General features: G+C 32.1%; 1 protein-coding gene across 1 annotated transcript; it reads left to right on the forward strand.

The window, feature by feature from the left end:
* The first annotated feature begins 6,272 nt into the window (after positions 1-6,272).
* On the forward strand, positions 6,273-7,781 carry LOC100246835 (spermidine hydroxycinnamoyl transferase). Its single transcript, XM_002274659.5, has one exon. The coding sequence runs from the start codon at positions 6,369-6,371 to the stop codon at positions 7,704-7,706; it is 1,338 nt and encodes a 445-aa protein (XP_002274695.1). The 5' UTR covers positions 6,273-6,368; the 3' UTR covers positions 7,707-7,781.
* The last annotated feature ends 3,701 nt before the right edge of the window (positions 7,782-11,482 follow it).

Below are 11,482 nucleotides of genomic sequence, written 5' to 3' on the forward strand. Positions count from 1 at the left end.
CCACTCTACCGGTCGACATTTCTTCTTCTTTCTTATAGCACACAAAGTAATAAACATCAGCACCGAGCCGACTATTAATAAAGTTGTAAGGATAAAACAAGAGGGAACTATGGTTTATTCTACCCAGAATTGCCAACGAACGATGTAGTTCGAACTCTCAACCCGGGTGCTCGAGTGAACCAGCCTAGGGCCCCGAAACAACGACATACCCCTTAGTCGCACCCTTAGTAGAATCCGAAAGCCCCGTCACCAACTGAAGAGAAGGGATATGAGCGGACAAGCTGAATATCCTTTTCCCACTCATCTTCATAGTGTAAATAAAAAAGATCTCTAACAAAGAAAGATCCAAGTGGAATAACATATCCAAAATGGTGCACCCCATCAGTACTCTGACCGCATTCGGATGAAGAAATGATGGGGAAATCTTCGTGAAGTGAAGAAACTGCCTAAAAAGTGAAGGAAGAGGGAAGTGGAGCCCAGTATTAAATTGCTCTTTTCTGAAGACGGTAGCATTGAAGGGTTCTTTTTCGGTAGACACAGGGCCACCATCCATCAAGTGAGTAGCAAGGCTATTCAGAATGCGGAAGCGCTCCCTAAACTTTCACTCAGAAAGGAGTTCGATAAGCTTTTCCGAATGGGTGCAACCGACACTTTCTCTTGGTCGGTCACCTTTCTTGCCCTTACCAACCGCACTAGTAGAAGCAACACCCCCTATTGTTGACATGTTGAAGTAGTGGGTTGAGTAAGACCTACATGACACAACGACCGATTATTAGAAAGTAGTCACCCGGCCCTTTTATCGATATGTAGTACCTCAGAAGTGCAACGATCAGCCAACACAAGCCTAAGACCCACATTTGGATGGAGCGCTTGACCCAGCCTATAGGGCAAGCCCTAACCAAGGTTCCCCCTAACCATACCCTACAGAAGCCTTAAACCAAAAAGCCTAACAACAGCCCTAAAAAACCAATCGAAAGGCAAAAAAAACCCTAGTTCTAGCAAACGTCGTCAATTGAACCACCGACGGTGACTCCTCTTCCCAAAAAAACACCAAAACCCTACATCCTACACTCAGCGACGTCCATATTGAACCTAGAAAAGCCACAAATAATCCCAATAGCAATTAAGTGCACCGTTGAAAATAAAAAAAAGTCAATACGAGGGATTAACGACTTACCTAAAACCAGGAGAAGCACCGTTGACAGAAACGAAGTTCACCCTAAAGCAGAACTGGTACAGATGGTGGGACCACCAGGAAAATGAACGGTAAACCGAAATCACTGTAGCATAGAATGCAAAAGCAGTCAGAGAAGATGAATGAAAAAACAACGAGGAAAGCGACAATTGGAGTTGCAGTGGGCATAATGCAGATGAAATGAAGGCAAGATGAAGAGTTGCAAGAGCAAGAAATGTCCAAAAAGGGTGTTCCTAAAGGCCTGGAATCTCTAATTTATAGGGGACCAAAACCCTAGGGATCCCAAAAAACAGGCCACCTAGGAATGCGTCCCAAAGCGACACGTCGCCTAACAAATGCCTCAGTGGAAGTGACCTTCACTTAATGACCGACACATGTCTCGCTGACACTAGGGGATCCCAATGGCCATTTTTAGCCAGTCCACTTCTACCCGAACACGGATGCACGTGCTAAAGGGGGCATTGTGGGGGCCCTTCCCCACACATCTGTCCACATATGCCTCCATGTATCTGGACATGTGGCAACACCTCTCCTGGACCACGTGTCACTCCCTCCATTATTGTTCGGACAACCACCGAGGCATACAAGAACATTTTATCCGAACCATATAGGCCCATTGAGAGTAACACACCTTATTGACAACCCCAAATCCTCTCTAATATGTGAAACGATGGCATTCTAACACTGGAGTGGCTGATGGGACCTTTCCCCTCCATACGTCAACATCGATGGGCAATCCTACCCATCACCCATACCTTCAACAGGCTAAAATGACGACAAGTTGCGTCATGACGCGTCGTCTGACACAGCCACTAATCGCCTGACAACTGCAATAATTGTCATGTCACTTACTACACAATCATTATTGCAGCATTAGGTCAAGGCGCCAGCTAAGTACTACTATGCTTTCCCCCTTTGAGCACTATAAAAACCCCACTGAAACAGGACTCAGGTACGCAACACCAAGGACTCTCTCATCAACTCTCTCTCAAAGGGTTTCTACCCATTTCAATATCTGACTTAGGCTTTGGAGAGTATGTCTGGACAACCTATTCGGGCATCCTTTGAGTAGGGAAGAAGAAAGCTCAGTCTCTAGCAGCTAGGTAGAAGCTTTTGCTGCCACAACCAAGGGAAGAATCCATCCTTAGTTGACCTAGTATCAACACCACCCAACACCCTCTCCACCCTCCGTCTCTTTCTAGTTTCCAGCGTGCGGCTATCACCCTCCCTCTCTTCCCAGTTCTAGGATGCGCTTCTCTCACACTTCTTCTATTCCCAGTCCCAATGTGCACCTCTCCGTGGCGCCAGCCAACACACCACCCCCCTTCCCCTTCTTTCTTCTACTACTGCCCATATTCTCCTTTCTTTTTTAGTTGAACTCTCTTTCTTCTTCCCACCTCTATCATGAACACCTCCCATTTCATTTCCTGGTTTTTTTATTATATATTTTTTATATTTTCATTTACCTTTTCCATCCATAGCCATTCTTTTATATATATATATATTTGTTTTTTTAAAACTTTATGATTTTTAAAACTTGTGATTTTAATTTAAATTAATGAAAACATCATAATTTTAAATAAATTTCTAATTTTAAAATAAGTTTTTGATTTAAAAATAAATTTTAAAATTTTAAATTTTAAATTAAATTTTTTATCTTAATTTAAATTTCTACTTTGAAACTAATTTTATGATTTTCAAATAATTTTATGATTTTCAAATAATTTTTAATTTTTAAATAATATATAAGTTAATAATTTTAATTTTAATAATATATAAATTATATATTTATATTGTCACCGATTCGACTGTAGTTCGATCGCTAGTCCAACTAGTGAATCGTGAACCAACAACTTTTCCGATTCAATAATCGGTCTGATTTTGAAAACATTGATTTTAACTAATTAATTCTAAAAGTTAATATAATTTTACATTTCTAAAATGGAAAATTTGAAGTGTATGTAAATTGACACTTATTTGTTTATTTATAAATTTTATTTATTTTTATATACTTAAAAAAATTTAAATAAAACAAATGGCTACCTCACTCCATTTGGAATTAAGAATAAGAATGAAAATATACTTAAATAGTAATTAAGACGAGGGTGGGAAAGGTGAGCCACCTATACCCGAGGCTTTACATCCCTAGATATAAAGCTTTACTAGGTCATGTTGGCATATTTTTCTTAATAACAGATTATTAAGAGACACTCTATTTGATTGGTGAATTGAGTATGGGAAATTTTAGGATGTCAAGTTCATATTTATTGAATTTACAATCTCAATCATGAATATGTATAGTGAAATCTAAACCGTTGAATGTTGATATAAATAAATAAGATCATTGTACAAATAAATGATATCAAAATATAAATGAATGAAATTAAAGTACAAAGTAATGAAAATTAGATACAAAATATTAGGAATAGATTAAATATATGACAAGTTGGAATTAGATCCATATTTTGGTAGGTAATAATGATTCAATATCGGTACGGATACTCATGATTTATAAGGAGTGAGTAGTAGATGGCAAGACCAATTTTGTTTTGAAAAGGGAAGTAAATGGGAAGGCACATTTACCAGACTTGACATTAAATAATTTTATAAGAATTTATTTTGATTTTGAACATATTTTATATTTGTCTAATTGTTTTTATATAGTATTTTTAATAATAATTTAAAATACGAAGAACACTCTAAAATTTTTTATATTATATATAAATTTATAATATTTTTACGAAGAAACAAGCTCAAAAAATTCTTATAAAGAAATCCATTTTTTAGAATTATTATCAAAATTAAGCTGTTTTTAGATAACTATTTTTAAAACATAAATAAATAATAGTGGTCGACAGTTTACATTAGCGAGAAGGGCGATTATTATGTAGGGATAGTTGGTCCTTTCCATTTCTGAAGTCGGACTGTATGAGGTATAATTTATTTTGCCTACTTCTATCCCCCCTGGGCTGAAAATTAGAAGACGGCAGAGCTCGGCCCCATACCTTGTCCTGACTCCTATGTGCTTTAAAATCACATTATGCACATGCATCGAACTCAGCCTTTGAAGCTCTTCCATCACTGCATTCAGATGACCTAGCCAAATCCAGTGGAGCTAGACACTTGAAGATGTCACAACTGGTTTTCCTTGAAAAGGAAGCCCAGATTTCTTTTAAGTACTTGGACATTGTCACATCTACCAAAGGCTTGAAAACGTTGGTTTGTCATGATTTTTTCCACTTCTTAAGGGTGGGTTGGTTTGTTTGTTTGTTTTTTTAAGTATAAATCTTTATATTTCTCCATTGTTACATTGTTACATCTACGTATCAAGCTTTGGAAGTGGCATGCCTAAGTATTCTTCCATGGGAAAGCTTTTGGAGCAAATAATTAAGCAGGAGATTTTATTTTTTAACCTATTAAACAGGTGTTTAGCAAATCAACTTAATAACTTAAAAGTGACTTAATAACTTAATTTTAAGTAATTAAATAAATTAAATATATTTGATAAAATAACTTAATGATATAATTTAAAAGTAAAAAACAACTTTAAGTAATAAATAAAAATAATTAACTTATTTTTAAGTTCATATTTTTATCTTCATTTATCATAATTATTTTCATGATATCCTTTATTATTTCATGACATTTATTATTACTCGACATCATTTATCCTCGTTATAATTTATAAGAATAAATATATTAATTTGATGTTTTAAAATAAATTGTAAATTAATTTTATTAAATAATATTAATACTTAAAATAAGAATTAAATAATAAGTTTTAAGTTAACAAGTATAATTTAAGTTAAAAAATCAAGTTAAGTGATTAAGCCCCAAAATCAAGTATATTGTAAGCAAATGTTCTAAATTTTTTTGTACCATATCTAGTTTACTTTTTAAAATATTTAGGCATAGTTTACTTTGCCCACTCTCCTGTCCTTCATTGGCTGAAAATTAGAACACGTCAAGTCCCCATACCTTATCCCTGGTGGCTTTTAATGCACAATGCATCTCACCCTTGGATGCTCCTATCACTGCATTCAACCAAATCCAGTGGGGACAAACTTGGTGATGATTTGTGCAACTGTTATTCCTTGAAAGTGAAGCCCACAATCTTTTTATTTTTTTTATTTTTTTATTTTTCAGGTTAATGAATGGCTACTAATGGATTTTCAACAACCAGTCACACGTTAAATAGATAAGTATGTATGACTGAGATGAATGAGAAGTGGATTATGTATATTACAAAGGAAATTAATTGTAAAAGAATTTTAAATCAAGAATTTAAAAAAAATAATAAAATCAAGAATTTTAAATAATAAAATTAATTTGAAAAAGAATTTTAAATTGAGAATATAAAAAAGAACAATCTTTTCAAAAAAAAACTTAAGAAATTTGGAAAGGAATTAAATCAAGAATTTAAAAAAAAAAAATTCTAAATATTTTTTAACTTCAAAAAGAAAAAAAAAAAAAAGCATTTCCAAATCTTTCTAAGATTTTTAAACTTGTTAAATTATTTTTTTTCTTTTGTACAATATGATTTTAAAAAGTCCACAAGATTTTCTCTAATTTATTCTTATTGGGGAGAGTTCTTTCCAAAATTCATGTGTTTAAACTTTAAATCATTATTCTTCATAATTAACCCTAAACTCTTAGATTGCTTTTTTATTTTTTATTTTTATTATTTTTTTTAATTTTTGAATTTGTATATTCTCAAAGTGTTGAAGAGTCCACGAAAGAATATAGTAGCGCTACATTGCAAGCATGAGATTAGGTATAAATTTTAAAATATAGAGAGTAGAAACCATCATGTAAATTAAAAAATTAAAATCTGAACTAAAAAGGAATTAATAGATAACCGCCCTTATATATATATTACTCCCAGATAAGAAACTACAAGAATTTAAATATATAAAAAAGAAAATTATATTTTATTTTTTCTTTAATGGAAAACCGCTTTCATTTATAGGTAGGATTATTCGTGGATTGAACAGTAGTTATATAAATGTATATTGCCATTAGAATAGGATTGAAAGTTAGGTTGCATGCAGCCATGGGCGCTATATATATACCCCTCTTCTATTCTATTTTACAAGGCATTCATATAAGGTGCTGCAAATCGCTTATCCTATTCAAGTTCTTCCCCTGGGTTTGTGTCTCCAGAAAAAGAAAAATGGTGAAATTGATGGCTACTTACACGGTGAGACCAGCCAAGGAGACACCGGGAGGCTACAGGTGTTTATCAGACAGTGATCAAGTTAGAGCTCTCACTCACGCACCCACCATCTACTTTTACCCACCTGTAAATGTGTCCCTTGAATCGGCCACCGAGATTCTGAGGCACTCTCTGAGTGAGGCGTTGGTGATTTTCTATCCACTAGCGGGACGCTTGCACTGGATTGGTGGAGGCCGCCTTGAGCTCGACTGCAATGCCTTGGGGGCTCTACTCATTGCAGTCGAGTCCGAAGCCAAAATCGATGACTTTGGAGACTTCCGACCAACCCAAGAGATCCGAGCTCTCATCCCTTCAGTGGATTACAACAAGCCAATCCATGAACTACCATTGATTTTGGTGCAAATCACCAAGTTTAGCTGTGGTGGCATGAGTCTGGGCTTGGGAATATCGCATACCATCGCTGATGGCCTTAGTGCATTACACTTCATCTCGGAGTGGGCTAAAATCGCCCGTGGCGAGCAATCCAACAGCCCACCATTTCTGGATCGATCAGTTTTACTAGCCCCGGAGCATTTGAGTGCACCAGTGTTTGATCATCCAGAGTATAGTACTCAACCCCTCTTGATTGGGAAGCAGGATAACATGGAAGAGCGGAAGAGAGAAACCGCTATACTCAAGTTAAAATTAAGCAAAGATCAAGTTGAGAAACTGAAGGACAAAGCCAATAAGGATCGGAGTGCTTCCAACAACAAGCGCCCCTACACCAGGTATGAGGCTGTTGCTGGACACATCTGGAGGAGTGCGTGCAAGGCACGTCAGCATGAAAGCCAGCAGCCAACAACATTGTCTATCATCGTTGATGCTCGCAATCGCATGGAGCCACCATTGCCACCCAGATATTTCGGAAATGCTACTTTTCGGGTAACTGCTGAAAGCATGTCAGGGGAGCTAGTCTCCAAGCCATTAGGCTATGCTTCAGGTAAAGCACGACAGGCAATAGAGAAGGCAACGCATGAATATTTACAATCATCTCTTGTGTATGTGAAATGTCAGGAGGATGTAACTCAGTTCAGGAATTTCCACACTGTTGGATGCGCGAAAGGAGCTTTCTATGGGAACCCTAATCTTGAGATCACTAGCTGGGCCAGACTGCCCATTTATGGGGCGGACTTCGGGTGGGGCCAGGAAATTTACATGGGTCCAGGAGCAATTGGCTACGATGGGAAGGTTTTCGTATTTCCCGGCCAGGGCCTAGAGGGATCATTCCTTGTTGCACTGAGGCTGCAAGTACGCCACATTGACGCTTTCCAGAAATTCTTCTACGAAGATATTTAGCTTATATTTGGGGTTGTGCTTTCTAAATGAAAGATTATATTACCGCGTTCAATAAAGATGGCAGTGTTTTTGTCACCTTAATTTTATTATGATGGATGTTGGAAGTTTTGATGGCCATTTTCCATTTAAATATTCATTTTGACCTTACGTCTAAATTACTTATCAAAATAATTTCCTTTTTTTTTCGTTTTACTTTTATAATATTTTGTTTCAAATTTATTTGAAACTACAGTTTTAGTATAAATTTAAAAATCATATTTTAAAATATTAGTTTATGATCCGTTGAAAATATGATTTCAAACTAATTTTAAAAAATAACTTTTTGTTTAATTCTCACCCAAATTCAGTAAAGAAAATAATTTTATACTTTTTCCTTTTCCCAATTATTTATGATATTTAACCCGTTCTTGTTGACAAATTCATATCCTCTAGAGATATGAAGTGATCTCTATTAGAGGAAACCTCAAGTCGTTAATGTCATTTTTAGTTAATAGGATAAAAGTATGTGATATTGCCAAAATAAAATACTCTTAAAAAGGGTTAGTCTATCATGAGATAAAAACAGAGTTAGCCCATCCCCGTAATCTATTACCATCAGGTAAAGCCCAGTACCTGACCTGGCCACTACCAGTGCCACCTTGACAAATTGCTTTGCCATTTTGGCTTTTAACGAAAAGTCTACAAACAACGTGCAAAAACTTGTAGAAAAGTCAACCCCTTCACGGGAATGGTTTGCTCCTTCACATGAAGAGTAGCTATAAAAAACATGAAAGGGGAACTCCTCAAGGGAAGACCATACTCAACATAAAAAAAAAAACTCTGCATCTCCAAAACCCATAGAAAATTTATCTTTGTATCTAGAAACAATGAAATAAAATCTTTCATTTTTTATAAAGATTTTGAGCATCTTCTGCAATAATAAAAAATAGGTTTTTAATATCATATCTCATATTTGATTGGTAATGGGATAAAATAAGTTTAAAAAAATTATTTTATAAAATTTAAACATTTTAATCATGAATATTGTTAAATATAAAAAAAATAATTATTTAAATAAAAAATTATTGGAAAAGTGATATAAATTTTATTTTAAACATTAAAAAGAATATAAGTTTCATGTTATCATTTTTATTCATTTCACAAATTAAATATAAATATAATATACCATAATATATATATTTTATTGAACATATTATCTTAAAATATCACCTTAAAATATCATGTTTATACGATATGTATATCCAAAGCTTGAAATATATATTTTCTATCCAAAATGATATAATATTTTAAGATACACATATCATATCCTATAAATCAAATATAACTTAAAATTTTTATTAGAAATTTTAGGTATGTGAACTAATCCCCAACACTAAAATCCCAAATCACTAAATATATATATAAAAGAGTTACCTTAGTTATTTGATACTTTTCTATTTGTATTATTTTAAATTTTAAAAAATAGAAATGATTAAAATTGGTTATGACTTTAATGTTAGAAAATTTTCATGTAGTGTTTTAACTTTCAAAAATAACATTTAGAATATTAAATTTTATATTTCAATTTTTTCTATGAATTTATTAAGTATTGAAATTGCATTTTTCAAGCGCATGATTGATAAGGAAAGAAACTTAACGTGGTTATTAAGACCATGCTTGATAATTAATTCAAACATGTTTGATAATTATATAATCAATAGAAAAGACTTTGTTTGATTATCTTTTTAGTAATTTTTACCGAGTTTTGGCTATTTTCTCAATGTTTGTGCCATAAAATGGTAATGTTTAATTAATTGTTATTATAATTATTTCCTTAAAAATTTTAATATCTTACTTTTTAAAATAATTTTTAAAAATCATTAATTTTGAATGTAAGTTCTAAAAGTTCTTGTATTCATATATTAAAATTACTAATATTTATATCGTATCGAGATACATTATTTATAGGCAACGAGGTAATAGGTGACTAGGTAATTTGGTTTGGGAAAAGAAAGTGATACAGTTTTCTAATTTGGAAAACACGTTTCACAAACTTATGATGAAATAGTTTTATGGGAATTTGTTTTGAAAATTATTTAATTTTTTAACATATTTTATATATTTTTAGTTGTTTTTTAATGGTTTTTAATAACAATTGAAAATGCAAAGAACATTTTAAGAAATTTTGCATTTTGCGTAAATATATAATACTTTTATTGCGTAAATATATAATAGTTTTAGGGAGAAGCTTTTGTTGGAATTATTAACAACGGTTATTTTTGGATAACTATTTTTTAAACCATCAAAAAAATTAAAAATCTTTTCTTACGGTTGGTAGTTTATGTAGGCCAAGAATGAAAATATCAGTAATCACGAATATATTTCGATTTTATGAATATATCGAAGATATATCAATGGATATTTTGATTCGATGATATAAAAATTATGAAAATATTAAAAATTATATAAGAAGTAAAAATTGATATTTTAAAGTTTTATATATATATATAATTTTTCATATTTAATAATAATATCCTCTACATCCATATAAAATATAAATTTTATAAATATATATTTATTATTAAGTTGTATTATAGATTATTTTACAATATTATTATGATAATATGTCTAATTTTAAAATATATTTAATATTAAAATTATGATATATTTTAATTTAAATATATTCAATGATATCAAATAAATAATAATATATGTATATTTTTTTAATATTTATATTTATTATATTGAATAAATATATAGATTATATAAAAATAAAATAAAATTATGTTTTTATATTTTTGATAATAAATTAAATCAAATAAAAAAATAAAATAATTATAATTTATTTGTTTAATAATAAAAAAAATTTCAATGAAATATTGATAAAATATCTGAAAATATATATATATATATATATATATATATATATATATATATATATATATATATATCTTTGTTTGCGTATCCATGGATATGGGATATATCGTAAATCCACGATATATTCGAATATTTTAGTCAAGATATTTTAATCCTTGACGTAGGCAGAGATGGACAGAAAGGGGTGCCAACCCCCTCGCGCCGCCGCCCCCACCACAAAATCCTGCGTCCGCCACTGATGTAGGGTATGGTTGGTCCTCTGTATTTCTGAAGTCGGGCTGTCTGACATATAATTTATTGGGATTGTGCTTTACAATGCACTTTGGCATTTCATACCCTTTCTTGGCTGAAAATGAGCATACGTAAGGAATCCATACCTTATCCTGGGAGGCTTTTAATGCACTTGCATTTCATCTTTGAAGTGTTTCCATCACTGCATTCAATCAAAACCAGTGGTCACGACCTTGGTGATGTTGAGTACAACCGTAATTCCTCGAAAAGGGAAGCCCACGATTTATTTTTAAGGTTAATGAATGTCTACTACGTTGCACTTTCAACTACCAGTCTCACTCCCTGACGTGTGTATATACGAATAGATGAAAAGAAATACGATGTTAAAGGGTCCAATTATGGTACGATTGGTTTTAAAAAAAGAAGTTTAAGATTTTATATTTTGAAGGTTAGATTGGTTTTTAATTTTTAAAATTTTTTTATTTTATGCAAATATGTAAAGTTATGAGTTGAAATTTTTTTAACGATTTTAAAAATTTAGTTAAGAGTTTATAATGTGTAAAAAATAATAATTTTAATTCATTTCATGTTATTTCATATAAATATAAAGTTGCAACTTGATTATTATCTTTAAAAAAAAATATTCTTTTTAGAATATATTTAGTAAAAAGTTTATCTTTTTATAAAAA

This window comes from Vitis vinifera, chromosome 11 (assembly GCF_030704535.1).
Source record: "Vitis vinifera cultivar Pinot Noir 40024 chromosome 11, ASM3070453v1".
Taxonomy (NCBI): domain Eukaryota; kingdom Viridiplantae; phylum Streptophyta; class Magnoliopsida; order Vitales; family Vitaceae; genus Vitis; species Vitis vinifera.